The sequence below is a fragment of the Metopolophium dirhodum genome, chromosome 8, assembly GCF_019925205.1.
Source record: "Metopolophium dirhodum isolate CAU chromosome 8, ASM1992520v1, whole genome shotgun sequence".
Taxonomy (NCBI): domain Eukaryota; kingdom Metazoa; phylum Arthropoda; class Insecta; order Hemiptera; family Aphididae; genus Metopolophium; species Metopolophium dirhodum.
In genome coordinates this window covers 27,529,325-27,554,738 of record NC_083567.1, presented here as the reverse complement: position 1 = coordinate 27,554,738, position 25,414 = coordinate 27,529,325, and the positions used below count along the sequence as shown (strand labels likewise).

General features: G+C 36.5%; 1 protein-coding gene across 1 annotated transcript in view; it reads right to left on the bottom strand.

Annotated features, from left to right (window-relative positions):
* Positions 1-1,715: 1,715 nt before the first annotated feature.
* LOC132950091 (LIM/homeobox protein Lhx5) overlaps positions 1,716-25,414 on the bottom strand; it is a 40,130-nt gene continuing 16,431 nt past the window's right edge. Inside the window, exons 3-8 of the mRNA XM_061021313.1 lie at positions 19,853-20,058; positions 8,711-8,941; positions 8,376-8,593; positions 5,141-5,423; positions 3,907-4,065; positions 1,716-2,842 (exon numbers count right to left, since the gene is read on the bottom strand). Of these exons, the coding sequence (XP_060877296.1) occupies positions 2,781-2,842; positions 3,907-4,065; positions 5,141-5,423; positions 8,376-8,593; positions 8,711-8,941; positions 19,853-20,058 (1,159 nt within the window). The 3' untranslated portion in view covers positions 1,716-2,780. The remainder of the gene's footprint in view (positions 2,843-3,906; positions 4,066-5,140; positions 5,424-8,375; positions 8,594-8,710; positions 8,942-19,852; positions 20,059-25,414) is intronic.

Below are 25,414 nucleotides of genomic sequence, written 5' to 3'. Positions count from 1 at the left end.
AATTTTGATATGAAAAATAGTAAAACTTGTTATATAATTGACATCAATTATTAAAATCCACATTTTAATAAAATTTATTTCGGACATTAGTTTGTACCGTCCCCGTCCAAGTTAAAAAAAAATAGTACGCAAAAAAAATAAAAATGGTAGGGGAGCTCCGTCCCCCTGCGCACCCCCCCCCCCCCCCCCTCCCCCACCCCAATTCGAGCACTGATACGACTATGGACGTGTAGCTTGACGTTGGAACAAAAAGATAATATTATACACAGGTAATCGTTGAAATGGAAAAAAAAATGTCGAGCGTATAATATATGCTGTTGTATGGGAGTTGGCACACACCCCGCTCTAAGACGTATAAAAAAAATCACGAATATTAATCGAAAAATATAATATAATATTATATTACTATGTTCGTCTTGCGTCATTATATAAATATTACCTAACTCGTGGGCAGATGCGACGGTTTCGCGCGTGCTTTAATATCGTTGTCGTGCGCTGCAAACGACAATAGTTGTACAGTAGTTGTTGTAGGCAGCTATATACCTAACGCACTCGCGTATGCATGTATACCTATTATATGTTTTATAATAGCGTAATAATAATAATAATAATAATAATAATATGCAGGTACTGTCGCACGCGATAGACGAACGATTTTTTGACGGACGTGTGCTTATAAAATCGAACAAAAAAAAAAAAATGTTAAATTACGGTAGAATAGTATATTTTGGGGAAGAAGAAATGTCACCGTGCTACCCCAATATACATTTTATATTATACTATGTGCGACGGACAACGACTTGTCACAAACCCACACACACTCGCACACGCACGCATGTTAGGCGTCTCACGCACACACGTAATCAATTATGTTATTGTCGTATACATATTTACGAAGATATAATATATATATATATATGTATGTAACGTGCATATTATATAATATACACTGCAGCGTGTGTCCCTGCGGGGCTTTCGGGCAATTATTTATTTACACAAATTGACCATAATTACGGTTATTATCGAGGGGACGGGCGGCGGCGGGGGCACTTGACGCCCTCTAACCCCGCCCGGCGGCGACGGCAAATAAAGAGCGTGCGCGCGCGCGCTTGCACACACACACACACACACTCACACATTCACTAACCGTAAGGCCATCAAACGGCAGCCGCGGCGGCGGAGGAGGCATCCAGTCAATTCCGCACAATATATAATTCGATTACAATCGAATAATGGTTTTTATTTTTTGTACTTTTTCCGACCCTCCTCGTCGGTGGGGGGTCGCCGATTTATATTACACATGCGTACACCACAACCGATTGTTTTCGAAACTTCATTATGTTATATTATTATTATACATTACGTGTTTACGTGGTGTATGCGTATATATATATATTGTATACGTATATTATTATTGCGTGTACGTAATGACGTGTGCAGGCCACCGAGGTTTGGAGTCGGGACGCTTGCAATGACGACACGTCGACGGCTCATAAATTAATATTACCATCATATTATAATAGATATATGATATTATTATTATAAACGACATAATTACGCCTCCACCGCCAAAAACCGGGACGATGTCGAAGTCGGTATCATATTTGACATAGGTATCGTGTTTACACGCGTTTTGCAAGTCCGAGGACAAACATTGTACCTATATAATATACTATTTTAGTTATATAGGGGAAAAGACAATAAATAAACGTCAGTTTTTGATGTGATAATGACAACAGAGTTATATATATTATTATTATTTTTTTTTTACAATAGACAGGTTTGATGATCATAGGGAACGTATACAATAACAACAAAAAAAAAAAGAAAAAATATTTTCAACTTTGGGACAATAGTAAAACAATAACATTTTTTATCGTAAATCTAATTTTTCATAATAATAATAATAATAATAATAATAATAATACATGGTTTTCTGTGAAAACCGTTCACAGACAAAAGGGACTTTTCTCTATAATATAATATATATACGGTACAAATTATATTCACGTCCACTGCAGCGCAGCAATAGTTTACGATTTTTGGGGCTTTTAGGACACGAAACACACGGGGCTTATTACAAATAATCGTAAATATTATAAATAGTTAGAGGTGTGTTATATCATATAAATATACATACTTAAATGCATATTTATATTCTAGGATACATCTAGCCGTTTACACTTTATAAACTTTAATCAAAAAAACTCGTGACCGCTGATTTCCATGCGATCGAAATTACGACGGATGTATTTAGTATTTATCGAGGAAAAAACCTTGCCCGACTCGGAAGTTTTTTTACATATACTCTATGTACACCGAAAAAGCAAAATTTTTTACAATATCAATTTACTCTAACCTACAAAATACTGCGTTTTATATGCCTACACTCGCGTTATGTATATACACATATTTTTATGCATGAAATAATGTTAAACGTTTATGTATATTTTAAATCCGTTACACAAGTTATAAATATTCTCTATTTTATACATAATAACATTTCATTTTCGAAAAATATAATAACGCGTATTGCGGTGCGCGATTTAATTTTTTTTTTAATTTTTAGTATTTTTAGTTATTATGCGTAACGATGTTTTGCGCTATAATAATACAATATAGTGATATATAATAATAATAATAATAATAATAATAACATTATGGCACGGTTCTAATAATTTTACCTCCGTTCGACAGAACAACATTCTTATATTATATTGTGAGTGTTAGGGCATACATCTGTGGAGACGGTTGCGATCGATGTACATGTATACATTATCTCACCAGACAATGCCTTCGTTCTGCAAGTTTGGCGCGTCCGAAAACCCACTGCTACTACCACCTGTGAAAATGACAAATTCGCACATTATACATAAATGTTATTTAGGTTTTGCTCGCACAACAGTTATGATGTGTAGCCGTGTATATATTATGTAAATATTCTCAACACGCCTTTTCAGACTTTCAAGTGTATAGATGTATCACAATAACGAATGTCATCGATTTATACATTGTATAATTGGCAAGTCCGCCGTGCAAAAACACACAGGCGCGAGATTCTCTTATATTATATAGAGAAGTTTAACTTGTTTTGTTTGTTCGTTCGATTTTTTACGGAGTCTGCATGCGGTATATATAGGTATTATAAACGTATTGTATATAGATATATTATGATATGTATATAAGAGACAATAATGTAATATATACGAAACATTTTTGAACGAACGTTTATTTTTATTCTATACCAGTTGTATATAAGCTTCATAAAAATTTTTTCTTTGCATTGTAATCTGTCCGGTACAATATTATTATTCTAATAATATGCTTTGACAGTCATAAAACGTTTATACGACCATTGTATAATTTTACGTATAATATTTGGAGATAAATATTACTATACGATAATAAAATCTATATTTTACTGCAAAAGGTATAGATTTTAAAATGTATAAATAATTTCTAAACATATATTTCACGTTATAAAAATCCTATATATATTATAATATACAATATGTGGACGCTTAAGTGTTTTCAATTCATTTTAACGTTGTACCTACTTATATAGAGATCATATAATATTATAATAATATAGTATGTGCGTCATCTACCACTATCGTATAACATAATATATGAACCGTTTATTAGATTTACATAGCTACTTGTTTTTAAAAATTACAATAATTATTATCGTATTATTATACGCTTATAACAGTGATTGAGAAATTTGTCAACAGCGTGGTATGCGCATATTTTAAAATGCAGTACCTACCTAACTACTATTATTATACTATTACGCCACAAGAGAATAGTGTCCAAATTTGTACAAAGAGCTGTGCTTACGGGACGTTTTGTCTGACGATAAAAAATGACGATTGAATAAAATATGTCATTTGTAAATTTACTTGCCTTGGGAGCCCATGAATTCTGACGGACTGCCCGGCCTTTGTGACACGAGCTGCTGGTCGTTTGCTTGCTGTTGCTGCGCAATGAAGCTAGGTGGAGCGTCTTGGCCCATGCCAGGATAGTCGGGCCCCATTCCAGACATCGGGTTGGAATCCATACCACCTACGAAAAGACGAACAACAAGGGAGAAGTTAGCGAAAATATTTTCTAAAAATGCCTTAGTTGTACATGCAAACGCGTTTTGATCGCGTGCGTGTGTGCATAATCTGTATAATATAATATAATATCGCATAATAACATTATGTAAACGTGTCCGACGTTGACAACAACATCGTTAGTCTTATTACTCCCGCTGAAAGGTCGTCACGTAAGTTTTTTTTGTTCCCTATATAAATACACTATCGTCGGTGGTCAAAACTACTAAAATATAATATATTATTTATAATAATACTATTATGTGTTTCGCCTATATAGTATGTTATTTTTGCGTGGTTGTGGTTTTACAGACAGGTAACCACGTAATTATTAGATATCGGACGTGCATTTCCGATGATCGTCGGTTTCAAAGACAACGACAAAATAATATATTTTGACCATTTGCAATATTGTTTTTTTCTGAAATATTATTAACTATAGTAGGCATTTCTTGTGCAGTGTCCTGGTACATACTTATTAGTTATTATACATTTAGTACCTATTTTCGAAATTAATTAAAAGGCGGTTTCGGAAGTATTTTTACATCGTGTGTCCTCGTATTATCGGACGCGACATGTGTACTGAATGTAATTGAAATTTTTCGTCAAAGCACACGTTAATCGTTTTATATAATTAAATAATTTGGCTTTCTCGTCTAATTATTACAGATTATACGAGTGGTGGCAGTTTCTTAAAATAGAAAAATGTCCTAAAAACGTCTCTATATCATACTATGATGCCTGTACAATTAAAAATAATTCAAGCTGTCAGGTTCTCAAAGTTGTATACTGCGCTCTTATACGGTCTATTTTGGAGTATTCCAGTCACTTTCTCCAAGCCTTTTCATCATAATATTTCACTCTTGGGCTATAGGCACCATAATCTATGTGCAATATGCATATATGCATTATATTGTTTAAATTTTTTTTTTATATTAAAGAGTAAAGACCACATATTATTATGATTGTCATGGTATATTCGTGTCAATATGTAATTTATATTACATATTGATTGCAATGAGCATAATATAGGTGATGTTTACCTGGGTGTCCGAAGGGTCCTCCGGGTCCGCCGCCGCCATGTGGACCGCCGTGATGGCCGAAGAAGTCAGGGTGGAACGATCCGGGCCCATAACCGAACTCAAACTTGACTTCGGCAGAGCCAGCGAAGTACGGGAAACCGGGTTGCTGGTCGTCCAGTGATCCGGGGCTCATGTTCAACGGAAACCCGCGCATTTTCCGCGCACCACCGTAAAACGGCCCTCGGCCCATGGACGTCAGCTGTTTCAGCCGCCGCTCTTTGCTCCTCTTGTTCTGGAACCACACCTGCGGAAACAACCGAAAACGTAAATATTATGTAAATTATGTGATATCGATCATCGGTGATCGTTTTCGCGTCCTATGACCCAGGTAATACATATAGGTGTACAACTGCAGCAGCCGCGAGTATTATATAATAATATGTTTATTTATGAAATATCGCTATCATTTTCGATGGATAAACATGTGCTATTAAACAATGCCAACTGCTCGGTGATGTAGCCGTGCTTTAACGTGAAAAGAAACAACAAATTTATTGAAAACCGGTTTCTATATGTACACTCTTTTTCCATAGTGGTAATTTGTTCTATCGAACACTATTTGACTCTCATAATTCGTAATATTTGATAAATAATAATAAATAACATTTGTGTATAATTTATTATTCACGCCGCGTGCATTACATTACAATAAACAATATCAAATCGACTGTATTACCGTACCTATATAATATACGTACAAGTAATATAATGTTATGTATGTCGTATTTTTTTATAAAGCATACAACAAAAAGTTATGTCATTATTTTTTATAAAAATTAAATCGAATAAACTTTTTTACTGCGCGAGTTATCGTCAAAAATAATATTGGTAAATTTTCTTCAATAAATGATTCTGCAGTCGGAAACGACAATGTAAATTTTTTTTAAGCGATTGGTAATGTTCGTCATTAGGTATAACGTTTTTCGATACACCATAGCTAGAGAGAAATAAAAATAAAAAACAGAAGACTCAATTTCTACCTAATGTATTTTTAATGATTTTCTTTTGGTTTCAGAGCAGGGAAAGGCGCGTTAAACATTGATTGATGGCCGATCGTAAAGACTGGTGGAAAAAATGAAATAAAAGCGCGTGCACGTTGTGTGTGACCTCACTAAAGTCTTTGGGATTTTTTTTCTTCGTAGACCGACCACAACCCTGGTGCAGAGCCGGGAAACCGCCGTCACTCACTGCTGGACCTCCCTGGCTGTGGTTAAAACCGACGGAGAGACAAAAAGAAAAAAAACAATCAAGTACACACGTCGTTGTTTTCTTATGCGCAAGCACACGCGCGATAATGACCGCAGCTCGTAAAGACGAAAACACGCATTGTTGACCACAGGACACAGAAAAACCGCATGATAAACGTCATACCACACGCAAAATCGTATGATATATAATATATTTTATACGCTTTGTCTACACATATAGTACCTATGGCAAATATAACAACTGCAAAAGTACACGAAGAGAATACGATTAAAACGTACAATTTTTGCCACTCACGTAAACCAACGTCTGACTATTTGCAGAGGAATTCCAGCTGCAGGTAAGTAAATGTCGAAAGACTAAAATATTATATGACTAAATCGTGATCAAGGATATTCTATAATGTTTTATTCTTTATAGCTTATATAGTTTTCTAAAGTATATTATATATAGATGATATAAGAATATTCAAAAATAAAACCTACACAATTCTACAAATACTACGATGTATGTCCTGTACCTCTATATATGCGTGTATTTATAAATATTAAAATTCTCTTACGAATTATTATCAATCATCGCATATTATACATTATTATCATCTCCGTGTATACCTACACGAGTTAGCGTGAGTGCCGGCGTATTGCGGAACGAAAAAAAACCTTATTGTGTGTGGTACGAAAAATTATGCGAATTTCCATAAGGTTATTTCGCATTTTGTACATTACGTACAAATGCATAAACCTATGTTTATATTATAATATATATATGTGTATTTATTATTTATATCTACTGTATAATTTGTTATTCCGTTCGTAATTTGTATTGGCGGTGCTCGGGTATATATATTATGAAGAAAAAAAATACATATATACATAATGTATAATACCGTGAGCAATGTGCATATATATATATATTAATAAATAAAGTCGTTAGCCTTCCGACCGGAGCAAACGTGAGAATCATAAACAAAGCAACGGTGGGAGGAGGAGGGAAAAAAATATAAGGAAAAAAAGGAGTAGAGACGAAAAATAATTAAAATCGCACGGTTTTTTGACGAGGGATCCGACGCGGAACGCATTGCCGCCGACTATATTTACGTGTTAATCTACAGTTGTGCCTATATAAATATATACATAATATAGAGGAGACTCGGTGCGTTGAGTAGGTATATAATATCATCGGCGAAATAAACGTTCGGTAAACGCGTCGGAACGAGTCATTTTACTCGGTTTATCAAAATGTCATCAAAGTCCATTACCGTCGGCGTCGACGTGTCAAAAATCTGGCGCTTGTCGTTTTCTATATATTATATGATGGGCGTCGGCGGCGGCGCGTCTCGCATGCGTTAACTCAAAGCATATATTACTATTATTATTTCTGCTATAGTATACCACACATTAATGTTATGATATACCGGTGTACACCTATAATACCTATATATAGCTAGTGCTGCAGTGTAGGATAAATGTTAGATTTGTAATATGCACCAGACGCTAGAAAATATTCGAAACGCGTCATGATGCACTTGGTAAATTATTATTATAGCCTTTCGGAGAAAATAAATATATTATTTTTATCGGCACCATCCCGAAACAAATACATATATATATATACATAAATACGAATCGCTGCAGTCGCACTGCACGGGCGTTGTGCGTATAGTGACAGTTAATTTAGAGAAGTGAATTTACGACTTTCGTCCGTCCGTACCGTACTGTATCGTTCATCCACACGGTGTATATAGGTACCTATATATAATAATATATAAATCTTTGACACGCGCAGTCGTTTTAAATGCATTATCGCGGCGTGTGTGCCGAAAAAGCACGTGTTCTATACGCATATATAAATATAATATAATATTATGTATAAGAACGTACGACAAATTAAACACTGAGTACTCGAAGCCATGGTCCGAATCGGTATTATATTTTATTATATACTATAATATATGCTGCTATGAATATTTTAACTATAAAGTATCTACCTGTATGACTCTCATGGGCAGGCTGGTCTCTTTGGCTAATTGTTCGCGGATGTGCCTGGTAGGTTTGGGCGTTTGTGAAAAGGCCGTTTTAAGTATTTCTAGTTGTTTGGCCTTGATGGTAGTTCTGGGACCCCGTCTCTTGGATCCGGAATTGCCGTCGTCCGGCGATTTGTTCTCCGTTTGACTGTCCCTGGTCTCCGGGTCACCATCCAAAGAACCTTTATCAGGAAAAGACGAATATTAATACGTAGGTATTATAACTGTCCAAACGCGTAATAATGCTTGTTCATGTGCATATATTATAATTTATATAGTATAGTGAATGGGTCGCTTACCTTGGTCCTCCGAATCCTCCTTGAGGTCTAGGCCCGAGTGAGGGGCTTGCAGATCACCGGCCGACAGCGAGTTGTTGTTGGCTTCTGGCGTAGTCGGCGGCAATATCGAACCGGGACCGCCCGATCCATGGAGCCCCGTGATGAGGTGGTGTTTGGTAGACGATATGCTGTTCGAGGTGGTCTCGTCGTCGTCTTCGTCCTCCGATCCCGAGTACGTTAACGAGTCGATACCTGAAAAACAAGCGTAGAAACCGATCGGTCAGATATATATCACCACATGACAACTATAATATAATATATGTTTGTAATACGTGCGTTTATTTAACATTTTGTATTTTATCGTATTGAATAACTACAAACAGATTATGTGTTGTGTGTGTCGGGGGTCTGTGCATGTGTCGCGGGAAATGGGGGGGGGGACGAGCATTTATAATATATATTATATATACACATACGCATCACGCGTTTGTGACGCGTGAGAACGAAACAGTATATAAAATACCACAAATAGACACATAGAGGAGGCGCGCAGAGGCGGAAAAAAAGAAAACAAAAAAGGGGGTAAGAAAAACACGGGTCGGCGCACGTTTTGTTAAAAAGTATAATGTACATAATTGGCAGACGTTACGAACAAACACGTATAAATATCCAGAGGCGGAGGCGTCAGAGCTTGGCGAATAATAAACACACACACACACACACACAACAACAACAACATTGAGTACACACGGGCATGTGTATAGGTTTATACCTATATAAGTATACTATATGTATACACGTCCCTCGGAGGGTGCAGCGTTGAAGCGCGTTCTGGGTATATATCCCTCTGGGTTGACTGTGGTGCGATTGGTTATGGACGTGGGGTAGTTAGTGGTGGGGTTGGGGTGGTGGATAGGTTCGGGGACGCGCAGGAGAAGGACGCGACGCGATGGAAACAACGGGTGCGCGTGGAGAAGGGCTTACGACAATATTTGTTCAGGAATCAAACTCGATTACCCATTCGCGCCCGCGGGGCGTACTGCACGCGCGCCCGAGGACTACCACGCTGATGCTGTGTAGCCGCGCTCGGGAGTATTAAACCCGCGTCTGCCGACGGGGATGATAGGAACGCGCCGGCTCACCGTTTCAGAGATATAATAATAATATACATATATAATATGTATATATCTATAAGCACACGTATACAAATACTCGACATACAAACACACACACACACACACATACTAATACTGATGCTGGTGATGGTGGTGGTTAGTATCCTGTGCAAACAATGCGGTTGGCAGACAGGAGGAAAAGGAGAAGGGTGTATATCGAGGCCGCCTAGTGTTTTGTGGGGGTGTATCGATGACAAAAATCCCATCACGAATTCAATCGCGTGTTCGGCGCTTTTTGCTCTCGTCCCTCCAGCGGTGGTGTATATATTATAGACTTTAGTATATTTATATAATATGATATTATATTATTCTATATATATATAATATAACATTACGTACGCATGTCACGCAAAAGGCTTTATGATCCACGCGCGTGCTACTGAGTCCTATAGCACATATATTTGAAACACATATTACCTATATATTATAATGTGTAAAGGATATTTCGGGAAGTGATCTAATTTTAATTCGGAATTCAATACGTGTATGGACGCAAAAATCATAAGCACGTAATACGTGACATTGTTTGCGTTGTCGTATACACTTATAGTATGGGTATAAAAATCGAAAAACCAGGCCATCGGCGTATCCTACGCTGTATACGAGCGCTTTTCGTTTGTTGTTATATTGTTTCATTTGATTCCAAAAACTATATATGCGCAACATGCATATGAATCGTAATTAGAATCGAGCGAAAACAAACGCGGATTTTTATCGTCTAGAGTCGGCGGCGGTTTGTCGTATAATACTAAGGGACATAGAACGAAAAGAATAAAAAGTTACGGTCTTTTTGTTGCACCGCGTGCATATAATATATAGGTATACACGGGTGTGCACATTCATATAATATAATAATAATAATAATAATAATAATAATAATATATACCTACACCGCATAAAATCGTTTCTTTCGGAAGTTTTTGTACGGTAAATTAGCTAGGTAAAAAAAATAATATAATGTAACAATCGTAAAATAAAAAACGAATATATAGTATATGTACAATAATAAATGTGTAAAATACTGGGAGCTGGGTCATTACTGTCTTTTCGGGTTATTTTACAAGCTGCCGTATAATAACCGAGTAGGTTTTCGGCGTTATGTATAGTATTATACGCCCAAGTCGCAGTTCGGTATAAAGGATATCATATATTATATAAATATAGTTTTGAAGGATTTTTTTTTTATGATCAACCCAGACCGACCGGAGTCTTTGGGCCGTCAAAACGATCGCAGGCGCTCATATTTACATATAACACGAATTTTTTACATAATTTATGCTCGAGGGACGTAGAAAAAAAAGTGACCAGAAAACCACCAGAATACCTGTCAATTTTTACGACCCGTCTTAGGTGTTCGGTTCTTTTATGATTTTTTTTTCTTTTTGTATAATATATATAAATATTATACATATGTACAATATTCATAATTTTTATTTTATTATTATTATTTTTTTCCTAACTTCTCTGTCGGTCCCCTTGAAACGCTCCCGTACGCACATATACACGCACACATAATGTATAAATGTATATTGTGTATATATATATGAAATATAATGACATTATCACCGTGTCCCGAACAGACGTCAGATTTGTTTCGAGCCATCGAAACGTCAAGTTTACGATCCGCCGCCAGCCTGTTTGGTTCGAACCTCAAGAACGTGTGAAAAATACACATAACGTTATGAATTACAACTTTTTTTTCAAATTCCGTAATCTGGTCTCTCTCTGTTTCTCAGTCTCTTTCGCTCTCTCCGATCTTTCGCTTATTTCAATAGAACTTCACGTATTTGAAATATAAGTATATACTATAAACGGCGTTGGTGTATAGTATTTAAAAAGAAAGACACGGACTGCACACGCGATCTTTGACGAATTTACGATATGCCACGTCAACCGCTCGGAATAACTATATAGTATATACTGCAATATTATAATAATACACTCGTTATAATATATATTTAGCGCGTGCTTATTACACGCGTTTGGCACTTTGGCGTATTGCTTTTTCACCTTCTATTATATTTTCCAATCGAATTTAATATCGGCCCGGACGGTCGAGAGCAATTATATTTTACGACGCACCATTGCAGCAGCATCATAATGTTTATGATATTATGTACGGAGGAAATCAACCAGTTCAAAATACAATATCGACGGGATGCGGTGCTACAATAATAAAATAGGTAGGTACCATACATATTATAATATCGAAAACCACAGTGGGATTTATGTGGAAATTAAACTTTTTCCACAGTCTGCGCATTGATCAATGTCGCTCGCACCCGTCGCATACCGCGGGACTAGATAGATCGTAGCCTAATTGGATTCGTTAAGTGTCGGCAACTATAATACGGCACGCGTGCTGAGCTCACACCTGTGTGTGTGTGTGTGTGAATGAGCTCTGGTCGTATATGCGACTATATTATATCCATAAAACTTCTCGGGCGTCCGCCGTTTCACACCTTCTCCCGAGCCCGTTATATCGCGGACGGAATAATAATTACAAAAAAATAAAAAAGTGGGTATATAAAAAAAATAACACCACATATATATCTAACGACGACGTGGCCACTAAATCACTCGTGCCCGAAGACATGTCATTGTTTATCGTCGTTATTATTTTATTTTACTTTTTTTCCTACCCGCGCGCGTCGTCTAATTTACGCCGTGGACGTCACGTAGTGTAATTTTTTTTTATCATCTCTTTAGCCCGAAGCCGATTTACGATTCCTTCGGCCCGGCCGGAACGCGTGTCTGGGAATATAATATATACGCGTGAATAAAGAATAGAAGAAGAAAAAACAATAACGCGATAACACTGCAGCACTAGGTAGGTATATATATAGGTATCTATATACAGTATACTCCTATATCAATATTAAATATATAACATATTATGTACCTACAATATCTTATTGTTATGTACCTATAATATATATATGCCTATATATTATAATGTAGAAATGTATGAAGACACGCACCTATATATAGCTTTATGTCATATTCATATTATACCTACACCCATTTGCAATAGTAAATATGTACATAGACTTTGAAAATATGACACTCCAGCAGCTGCAGGTTTCTATTAAAGGTATAGGGAGCACGATATCTTGTGATGTGCGCGCGTGTTGTGCATCGGCGTACTAATTCGGAGACGTTTGGCGTCTGAAAATCTCGGCGACCGACACCATAATATATATTATATTAAATAATAATAATATACTATACTTGGGGCCGTTATAATCGTACCGTATATTATTATTATTATATATTATATATATTACAGTGTTTCTAATATATCACGTGTAGTACCCATTGTATATTATATAGGGACATCGGTCGTGCGGCGTTGGAGGGAGGTGCACACCGTGCCAGGGCCGAGCGGCGGAGGGTCGTGTTGGCGGCGTCGACGGCGTAGTTCCCCCCGCGGCGACGCGGTAAAAAGGCAAACGGGCCCCCCGCTGAGAGCGGCCGCCGCACGACTCCTCTGTGTGCCGTCGGCTGCAGTGTATAGCGGCGGTGGCGGCAGGCGGCGGGCGGCGGCGACGTATAGCCCGCGGGGCGTTTCGCGATTTCGACGTCGCCCGTCAGACGCAAAAGAACCGGCCGCCGCCGCCGTCGCTGAGGTCATCTCGTCCGTCGTCGTTACACCGCGAGCGTATATTATTATTATCATTATTATTATTATTTTATATAATATTATATTTTGAACGTCCTATCGCGCCGCCGTCGCCAATCACGTCTCATCCGACGTACTCACGTACATGATACTCGTGTGCGAATAAAAATAATGTAATGTATTCCCATACATTATAATATATAGGTACATTATACGTGGTTATAACCTGTATTTTGAGTTACGAATCGTAATTTAGAAACGGAATATTCATCGGAACCGCGAATAAGAAAACTCTTAACGATATAGTATAAATGCGCATCGGGTATCGAAGAATAAATTATACTTTTGATATAATTCGATTCATTCGAGCTTATATTATATATTTCCCGCTCAGGAAGTAATAATTTATCTATTCCCGCGCTCACGCTATGTTTTTCCATGCATAAACGCGAATTTTTTGTTGTATATATTACACGCGCCGAAAAATTCACTAAGAACGATGTACCGTCAACTAATTATTATAGGTATTATAGTATACATTTTGTATAAAATAAAGAGACTTTCGTTTAATTTTCGAGGTTACGGGATTAAACGCTATGTACATACGTATAATATTTATATATGTATATACGGCGCAGGACCTGCACGAAATATTTCGTACACTCACTCTCGCGAGAGATAATTAATTATCCTCCGCGGTGGTGTGTCTAGACGTCGTCGTGTAGTGATAAAATGCATTTTTCATTTGTTGATTTTTTGACCGTCGGCGGTGGCGATGGAATATATACATGGGAAAAGTTTGACAATCGGTTATAAATCACTATCGGAGCCAAGCAATAGGTGCGCATAAGCGTCGACACAACATACAAATATATAGGTGTACAAGGTGGGTTACCTATTACCTAAAGTGTATATAGCGGCCCGTCGCGGTCGTCGTCGTATCCCGGGCTTCTCTCAATATATATCTTTTATATTATAGTGGTCTATATAAACCGGACTCGATTCGAACAGATATTTATTTTGGTTCATCGTCATCTTGTATGGGTAAAACCGCACGCGGACGAGACTTATTAACGTTGCTGCTGCTGGAGTGGTGTCTCTTGTGCGCAAGCAAGTCGGGGAAGCGTGAAAATCCAAAATTAAAACGAAACAAAAAAACGCGACGATGACAGGAAAATCACACGCGCACGGCCGCCATTGCAAGGTATACGGTTCATTTGGGACGAGCTGCTTTTCCCGTCGCGCCAAATAGTTTATAATATATAATAATAATAATAATATATATATTATACTATACATAGGTACCTATTATACGCGCGAAACTCCGCGCGAGAAAATCGTTATAAAAATGGCGTCATCGTATAGTCATTGTCGGCGAAACGAGACGGAAACGCGCTCGGAGAAACGAAACAAAAAATAAGAAAATCGCAAATGTATTTTGCAGTTTTTATGCAATTGACCTCTTTTATCGTGCCAAAGGATATAACGGGTTTTGAACTTTCGACTATGGAAACAAAAAAACACTTCCTTGAATGGTTTTTATAAAGATTTGAAATGTAAGCAGTAAGCACTAATAGGTATATACATTAATGCTGCAAGGTATGCACTATACCTGTACACCTATACTATTACCGCGACAACAGTTTCATAATTTGTGCACCTATAATAATCCATATAATATTATACCATTACGATATTATTATTTCGTTAAAGATTATTATTTAACGCGCTTGAGCATATAATATATTTATATATTATTGTTAAGTATATAAACATCAGAACGTACAACCAGTACTTAAATGGGGGGGGTGGGGTGACGCGGGGGGTGATGAAACCCCATTTCTTTAAAAAAATATATTTATGCCTAATCACCCCTTCTAATTATATCCTAAATCCTAATCAATAAGATATTTAAATATCAGGTACTCGAATTTTTTTACACTTTTGAATCCCTCATTTAATTGTTTTTTTCCAATTATATGTAAAGTAATGTGTTAAACGGGTTGTGCGTACCTATACCTATTTAGTGTTTGAAAGAAACGTTTTCGATTGGTGCGTCGTGCGTGAATCAATACCAATTGTTTAGGTGTTCTGTTTCCATAATATAGCAGGCGTGTATACCTAATAACATAACGAACCATACATTATCGATGCATGTGTTCAGAGCGCATTGTTTCGAAATTGTCGTCAGAAAATTGTCTGCTCAGTTATAATCATCGTGACTTTGGCGAAAATCCCTATATAGTGAACAACATTGCATTATATAATATACTGCTGTGTGCGACGTCGGAGGGCGCATGCGTCCAAATATATATTGTGTAGGTTCATAACCTAATATTAAATTACAATAACGTAATGTGTATAAAATTATATCGTATGCACGTGGATTCTCCACCCACGGGCTCCCGGCTGGTGAATATTGCAGTGGCGCGCGTACATCGGCCATCGCTGCCTCCGAGAAAGCTGCCGCCGCGGTACGCCATGATGATTTTCGACGACCACCGCCTCCACACGGTTCGGCGTTTTACGCATGTTTTATACGCGATTTTATTACGAACGTAGCTGCAGAAGACTTTGTGATAATATTATTGTCCACATAATCAATATATTTTAACGAATATTGTCGTAAAATACTATGACGTAGGTATATAAATGATAGCGTTATGTATATCGTAAAAAATATCGATTAAATTATTTACGATTACTTATTTATGTATTCACGTTAGCACAATAAAGCAGATATTACGTACAGGTAATGCTTAACTTTTGGCGTGGGGGTGGCACAGCTAAAAGACTCGAGTTAAAAGTATAGAGCGTCAGAAGACTGTTAAATTAGTGCACAACCAGCAGTTTTCAAAGGAGGGGGATAATTAAGTACAATGTCCATGATGCATATATAGTATATTATTCGCGTTTTGATATTAAGTGGAACGTTATTTCGTAACGTTCTTCTTATTATAATATAGTTGTTATGTTATTCATTTTGTTGTCATAATACGAAACTATCATAAAATCGTTATTATAGTTGATAATTTATTATATTATAATATATTCAAGCTAAAAAATTATGTTTAATAAATTATTTTATGCGAATCAAGGGAGGAGGGGGCACTGTGGTGCCACTGAGTTAAGTGTTACGTACTTACGTCGTTAAAAGCACCCATTTTGTTAATTCTGCATAATGTTGAATATATTATTATAACATTTTTGCTGGTAAGTGATAACAGTGATTGGAGTACCTAACTAGTGGGAGGGTGAACGTCTTCATCTATTATACTAATATAATACGCCGAGGAACTAAAATGTCTTATATTATATTATGTCATAATAGAGTATCCCTCTGATAATTATTGTTTTTCCAAGTCGAGCATACCGCCGTCAAACGCGTATTATTAATATATTTTATTATAATATTATATTATGTGGGAACCGCGCGCGTATATTTGTGTGACGTGTGTATATTAATGTATATACGAGCGGGCGTCGTGTTCGGTGAGAGACTCAGACATTATATTAAATACAACACGATCGATACACTGCGCTGGTTGAAATTAACACGAAATATCCGTAACGACAAACAGGTGGATACCATTTATATATATATATATATATTACAGAGCGAACGCGACACGGACGACGGTGGTATATATAATAATATAGAGGTATACACATACGATAATATATTATTGTATATTATAGTTTCGACATTATATTTTCTTTATATTTTTTCTCTCGCTCACTCCCTCCCGTGCGCACCGCGACGTGGACCAACAATGGAACAATAGTTGTATAGGTACCTACCTGTATATTATAGTGTGTAGTGGTGACCATATATATATATATTATATACGTTAGCTACCGCGGTCACACACATAATATAATATTGTATATATATATAATAGTAATAATAATAATAGTCTGCCGATAGTGCGAGGACGGCCCCGAAGGAGACGCGGGAAAAATGACCCGCGGGGAATGCGTGTGTACGCTCGCGATGGTCTATTTCTCTCTCTTTCTTTTTCTCTCTCCTCTGTACACGCATATTATATATACACATGCTCTACTACTGTATTATTATTATGTATACCGTGCCTACCGCGTCTTATATACCTATACGTATTATGTACAGGTACTTGCCGCAGACTGTAACGAAATTTCTGGCGCCTATTTAACTCACCGTGTACCACCGAGTACATTGTGCGTGTGTGTCGCATGCGTGTGTGTGTGGCGTGTAACGTGAAAGGAAGAAAATTCCAATATTTCAACTCACAATGCCATTACGTGCGCTTTGGTGTAAAAATTGTTTTTTTTTTTTTTTCATAAACAACGCTTGTATAATGACGTATATATACATACGTATATTATACATATATTTTGTCGTATTTCTTTTGTTTTATTTTAAGGGTGATGTCATGATACAGACGCACGAAAGCCACCGTTGAAAGTTTAACGTACGGCTCGCTTGTTTTGACGCAAGGTTTCGTGTTTTTCTTTTTTACGTCGGCACTTCTTCGTGAACTCCGAGGGGTTAAAATGTACGTATAAGCACGCCGGCAGTTTAAAATATTTATACGTCACCTATACGGATATACACCACGCATATATTATTATAACAATATAAGTATTGCAGGTGTATGTGGTACCTATATAGGTTTATACTTTTGTGCACATCATTTAACATTTTATCTACTATTATGGTACCTATTTTATAACCGGTTATTTTAAACCCGCGATATTTTGTAACTTCATTATTATTCTATTACTGGTCGACGGTAATTATTGTTTTTACTTTTACTTTTTTCATTTTCACTACATGTATATATTATAATGGCCGGGGCTAGGATCACGTCTAGGAACATCCATCATTATTATTTCAACTTGTTATATACTGGGTACCTATATATAGTACTCAGTTTTTTTTTGCGCGTGAAAATGCCTCGTATATCCAACCGTCTAATTTCCTTCGGACTTTTTTTTAATGTCGACCATCTTCTATACGCACAGGCACGTTCATGTCTGGGTCGGAAAAACGATTCCTGCACGTCTTACCGGACTAATATATTATATAGTATTAATGTATTATGTTGTATACGCGTGCAAGTACGCCTATATTCTGATAGTGTATTGCTGCGATTTAACCGGTTTACGCGTATGTGTATATGTACCTATAGAGTATATAAGTACAACGCGCTAAACTATTATTTTCATTTGTATCATTAGCGCCGCAGCGGACCTTGACACTCAACTCACACAACCAGTTTACAGTTAGTACAGTCATACGCATGAAAATATAATATTATGTAGTATTTAAATCCAATTACTCGCGACTTTTGCGGTTAAACTCATATTTTTTTCTCCCAGGTACCTATATCCTTAGAAATAATTTATGTAGGTACCACTATACGCGTACGTTGACGTTCATAATATTTATACGGCCGTTGGTTTATGCCTTATAATTGTTGTGTATACACACATATAATAACATGTAAACCGAAATACGCGGTCGAATACGTTTTTAATTTTCTGACGTCTACAACGCACACACGTGCAATAAACATTGGCCAAACGAGCTTTGTCGCGTGGAGACCAACAGTATTACGATATAATATATCATACGCGACCGTGTTTTAAGAACCTCACGTACACCCGCGCTGCAGTAGGTTTCCCCTCAAACCGAGCGGTTTTGTATATTATGAAATATTGAAATGCTGCACGCGAACGCGCTCGGTGCGGTGTAGTATAGAGTTGCGGCGCGTACACACATATATATAGGATATACACTACGTTTTCGGACGGATGTTGCAGGCTAGGGGGGTGGCAGCCGGAACTTCATTTCCATAGTTGGGAAACTCGATTTGAAACTCATCAACGGAAATCTAGTTATGCGTGCAAAACGGGTCATGGCGAAGGGTTGTCGTGCGTGCCGGGGGTGTATATAGTGTATATGTTTCGATGTTTGTGTGTGGGTGTGTGTCTATACATATATATACAGCTATGCGACGGGAGTTTTGCACGTCGAGTAACCGGTAACCACGTTATGTCCCCCGTTTTCAGACAGGAAACAAAGTTTGGAGGTAGAAATGACGGGGAGGGGTTTCGGTGGCGTGGAAGAGAATTGGAAAAATGTGTATAGAAATAGGCCTTAATCGATTTATATACGAATTTTTTTTCAGTTTTTATTTCTATTTATTTCTATTTTTATTACCTAACTTATCTGAGATATTTGCTTTAAATGCTTTTTTTCTTTTCTTTAGTATTTATATTTGTCGGTAATTTAGTTTTGTATTTTCCAACTAAAATACTATACCTAAGCGCATAATATATATAAACGATGTTACGGTTAAATAACAAAATATAATAACTCACCTTGCCCATTCTTGCCAGATATGTAATCGTCCTTGCATATGAATTTGTTGTCTTCGAGTACGTAGAGTTCCTCGCCGGTAGACAGCTGTTTCCGACATATCATGCACGTGAAACAGTTTAGGTGAAAAACTTTGTCCCGGGCTTTCCGCACCAGGTCAGTGGGTGAGATGCCCTGGGCGCAACCATTGCACTTTTTGCCATACCGTCTGTAGTAACAAAAAAAAAATTCAATAAATTATAAATCAACTTCGTCTCACCTCCGTTGCAAAAAAAAAAAAAATCCCCTACATCATATGTACCAACGTAATATATCGGTTGTCGATAGTATGTGTATATATGTATATATATATATATATGTATAAAATGTGTGTGTATGCGTGTATGTGTTAGTGTGCGAGTCGTATTATACCTACAATACCTATACCTATATACCTATGTGCGTATAAGGGGTGGTGTCCCAAAACGATTCATCATCTCCTCCGCCGCCGACGCAACGAGTCGGTCAGGTTCAAAAGGAGAAAATAGTGCGAGAGTTTACGCGGGTGAAGGGGGATGGGGGTCAGATAAAAACGTACTGCAGAGAGAGTAAGAGAGAGAGAGAGAGAAAGATTGAAAGAGAGCAAGACAGGAGAGAAACAATAACGTAAAAAATGCGTTCTTCTCTCTGCAACGTTCGTGAAACGGCAGGGCGTCCAGGCGCGCGCGCACACACACACTCGGGTCGTGCCGAAAAGCCTCGCGCGAGGACACGCGGGGGTCACGGGTCATACGTTTAATATTTCGGACGAGGACGTGTTTACGACGCGTCTAAAAATCGTATAATATATATTATGTATGTATGTATAAATATAATGTGTTTAGGAAAAAAAAACTTTATGTACACATATTTTTTCCACCGTTTTGTTTCGTTTTTTATAATCTTCCGAAACTTTTTCAAAGGGTTATTTTATATTTTTTTTGTCCGTTCTGAGAACGGTCGCCGCCGCCGACAATCGGGGTAATAAAAAAAAAAAAAAACAAAAAAATACATACTTAAATTATTGTGTATAGTATTATGTAGGTAGGTCGCGTACTATAATATTATTATACATATATTATAGGTATACCTCTCGACTATATATGTCTCGCGTGCGGTGGAATCGGTTGACCGACCGAAAAACTATAAAAACGCGTTTTTCGCCGCCGCCACGTGCATGATACGGGGTATTATGTTAGGTTTTTTTTTAGCGACTACCGCTGCTGCACCGATTCCGTTCGTGGTGTTATTACATTATTATTTCAGACGAACAATGTAGCAAGTAGCACCCGTGCGGACGTTTGGTGAGCACCAGTTATTTAGAAACTTGTGAGGATGACTAAATACGCGCTGTTACTATCGCCACACTATGTATATTATGTAGGTATAGGGTATCAACGACAATAGGAGTATACCATGTAGTGTTATATATATATAATATTATATTTAACAGAAGAAAAATATTTCCGACTACATTTTTCGCGAAAGACTAATATTATATTATATACTACTTATTACTGTCATCCTACAAACAATCTGTCATATGTTTTTTTATGACGAAAAAATACAAATATATATTTACTACGTGTGGCCAGTGTCCCCACTGAATATTGAGGACAGTTATATAACACACAAATAATTCACACAAACCCTATATAGATACATACCCGCAATTGTAAATTGTTGATTTTGTATTCGTGAAAACGATTATATAAAATTGATAATATTGTCTACACACATTTTTTCGAGCAAGATTTTGAATATTGTTTTATAAATTCCCGTCGAAAGAATAACCTTTCATGTAACTATTTAAGTATATAATCCATAATAATAACAGGTAGCACGCAACATAAAACATTTTCAGGAAACATTATACCTATAATAATATATGCGTTGGACATATTATTAAAATATAATAAATAGCACCCGTGACCATATTATTTATATGTTATTAAACTTTGTTGACGGAGACAAACATATCGCGTGATTTGTTTTTCAGAAGACAACTAATCCGTATAAATTGACCACGGATTTCCTGTTATATATACATATTATAATATGTATAAAACAATAAATGATTAAGCATCCATTTCAAGACTCCCAGCAGTATTATTTTTCAGTCGCCGCTGCTGTGTTGCAGTTTTGTAATAAGGTAAACCAAGCGCTATTTTTATTATAATAATAAAATATGTATAATATGGCGGACGGGTGTAAATGGGTACGGACATTAAAATAATGTATAATATTATAGTTATAGGTATGGTGCAGCTGAAACAACGTGACTATTATGCGTCTATACACCGTCCGTTGACTATACGTATTCAAACGGAGCGTTACTGATTTTAATTAATTTTAAATTACTCGAGCACGAGCGTGAATTCAACTTTTATAAGTATGTATAATAAAATAAGCGAAAAAAAGGTCGAAAGAAAACACTAAACGGACGATTTACAAGCGCACACATACATTATCATAATATAATTTATCTCATTTACCCGCCTACGTATATACAGCAGATAGGTATATATAAAAATAGGACTTCGCACATGTTATATAGCTGAAGCACATAATATTATACAATATTGAATATATAATAATGATGTCTATCGCGAGCATTACACTATGGCCGCGTATGGGTGCCTATACATGTACGAGTGACTGCGTATTGTATATTATACGATATATTATCGAGGCGAGTGTATCGCGCGAGATGTAATAACAATAATTTACAACGATCGAAAAAAATGCGGTAAATTTCGTCAAAAAGATTCGTGCTTTGGACGCACGTATCGGTATCGAATATTTTATTATCATATATTATACCTACGCCTATATAATATAATGGACCGAGCGCGGTTTACTTATTATATTTTATGTACACCGAAGAATTCGTGTCGCATACATAATATTATATAGATATATGTATATAAGATATCATAATATTATAATAATATCTTGCAGCACACACACACACATACGGTGCGTGTTGCGAGTTACATTTAATATGGACAAGCATTTTACCTATAAATATAATATTATTATTATATAGGTAATATACGCGTATATGCGTTTGAGTGTGTATAGGTACGCACCAATACGCCGACAACGAACCACTTCTTAAATCACGTCGGGAAGAATAAGGTAAACGAAGGGGGAAAAAAAGGCGTAAGTCACATATTCAATATCGTACGGACAATGCGATAATATTAATAACAATTAATCAAAGCCCACTGCACACACGCTTGGGTGCTCGTATAATGACATCACGTGAAACTGGTATTTACTCGGTAATTTCGTGTAAATTATCGGGCGTCCCGCGGGGTGTGTTTTTTTTTTGGTCCTTTCACACACTATCCGTCGTCGTCTTAGTGTGTACGTATACTATACTATATTATTGTATATTATACGCTATATGTATATTATGCAGTTATAATATTTTTTATGTATAATATTATTATGTTCCGTAATTTTTCTCCTTCGCGGGTAATATCTTTACCGGGCTGCAGCGCAACACGAGGTGTGCCCATCGTCGTCGTACATGCGGTATGACAGATTTTTTTTTCATATACTATACATGTCATACACTATACAGATAGAAACGCCGTCGCGTATACGAATATAAATCGCACTCGTCGATTTTTCTCACGAAAATGTATAGGTACTAGTTATGGAAAATACAGTTCTTTTTTCACACCGTTTGTCTTTGACACGAGTCTATGTAAAATAACAGCCACATATTATGTATGTACCATAATATATGATATATGTATGTATAAGTATATATATAAGTGTATATATATATATATATATATATATACGATGTGTATATGTATTTAGATTAATTATATAATAATAATATTAATAGCTCTGTGGCAGTTTTCTATAGCGCTGACTTAATTTATTAATGCTGAATGCGATTTGCATGTGAGCGATCGAGCGATAAATCCCGGGCGATTTCGGTGCGGTCGTCCATGCAGTTTAATATCGTTCGTTCGCTGGTGATTCTGAAATGCATGCTCGAATCATATTATTGGTTTTATCTTCAGATTCTGTTTTTTGGAAAAATTAATAAATCAATAAATAGGTACTTTTACATGGGTTCAAAAAAACTTCAGAGTAAGTTTAATTTTTATGAATATTGACGAGACGTAAATCTTAAATCTAGAACGTAAGACGTAATTCTAAGGGATCTAAACAATTGCTATAGATGTAATTACACCAAGTCGAAAATTTATGGGGGATGGTCTAGAAAATAGTGCAAAAGATGTATTGTAAAGTGAAATGTTCAAAAGATATAAATTCGTTAATTTACTAAGGTAATTGAAAAATGTAATAAACAAATATAATTACATAGTTGGACAAGTCTAAAAAAACTGATTAAAAAAACATTATATATTAATATTGTATTATGTTGATTGAAATTACTAAAAACAATGGATTATTGCGATTACTGTTTATATATTACTATTCTAGCTTTTATCACCCTGTTTGATAATATCGACGACAACCTTAAAAAACGGCTACTTCTATAGTTCACTAGATATAGTCATATAGAACCCACTCGATACGGACCTTTCGTGTAAGGATAAATAACCAACCATTATGATTTCTGTTATGCATCAGGGGCTATTTTATTATTACTGTAAGTATATTATAATATATTCGAATGTGCCTATATTATAGTGGCTATAGTATTGCGTTCATTTGCACCGGCGGCGTAGGCCCAAAACATAAATTCACACAGAAACGAATTACCGCAGCACGCGCGTCACTGCTGTCGTTATTTCCCCCCTTGTCACTCGGCCTAGATATTTATCGTTTCCCCACTCGAAAATATTACAACAAAAACCAAAAAAGAAATACATATAGTATTATAAATAAATGAAATTATATCGTAGTCGTCATCGTCGTGTTCGGATACAATAAGCTTCGGGTTATATGAACACAGTATAATACTGCTGCACATATTCGCAGGTAGGTGGTTCGTACCCCTTCATCACAAAGCACGACCCCGCACCACGCGTACATATTATATATGTACTTACTGTTCGAGTTGACACATGCACGTCGTGTTATAAACATTAACGTTTCTGTTAACGTTTATTATAATATACGATGTCTTAACACGTCGTTTCGGGTATTTGCCCGATTAATTATTATAATGTGAAACCACCCGCGCCCACTCTTCGACCGCCACCACCGCGCGCGACCCTTTCTTACACACACACACACACACACGTATACACGTATACATATATATTATTATGTGCATATTATATTGGTATGTATACATTGTATACGGCCTGCTTCAGAGACCCTGCTGGTGCAAACTACGCATAAATACGCCGCGATGACAAATACTATAGCTGTTTCTCGAAAAGTTTGGTCATGTATTCGAACTTAACTTAAAATATGAATTTACACACGTATATACTTTGATTTTCATAGTAGCTATATTTTATTTATGGCCAATAATGATTCGTAAAACGTTGCAGCATAAAATATTACAATATATATAGCTACTTTTTTGATGCAGGTTGTCCGAC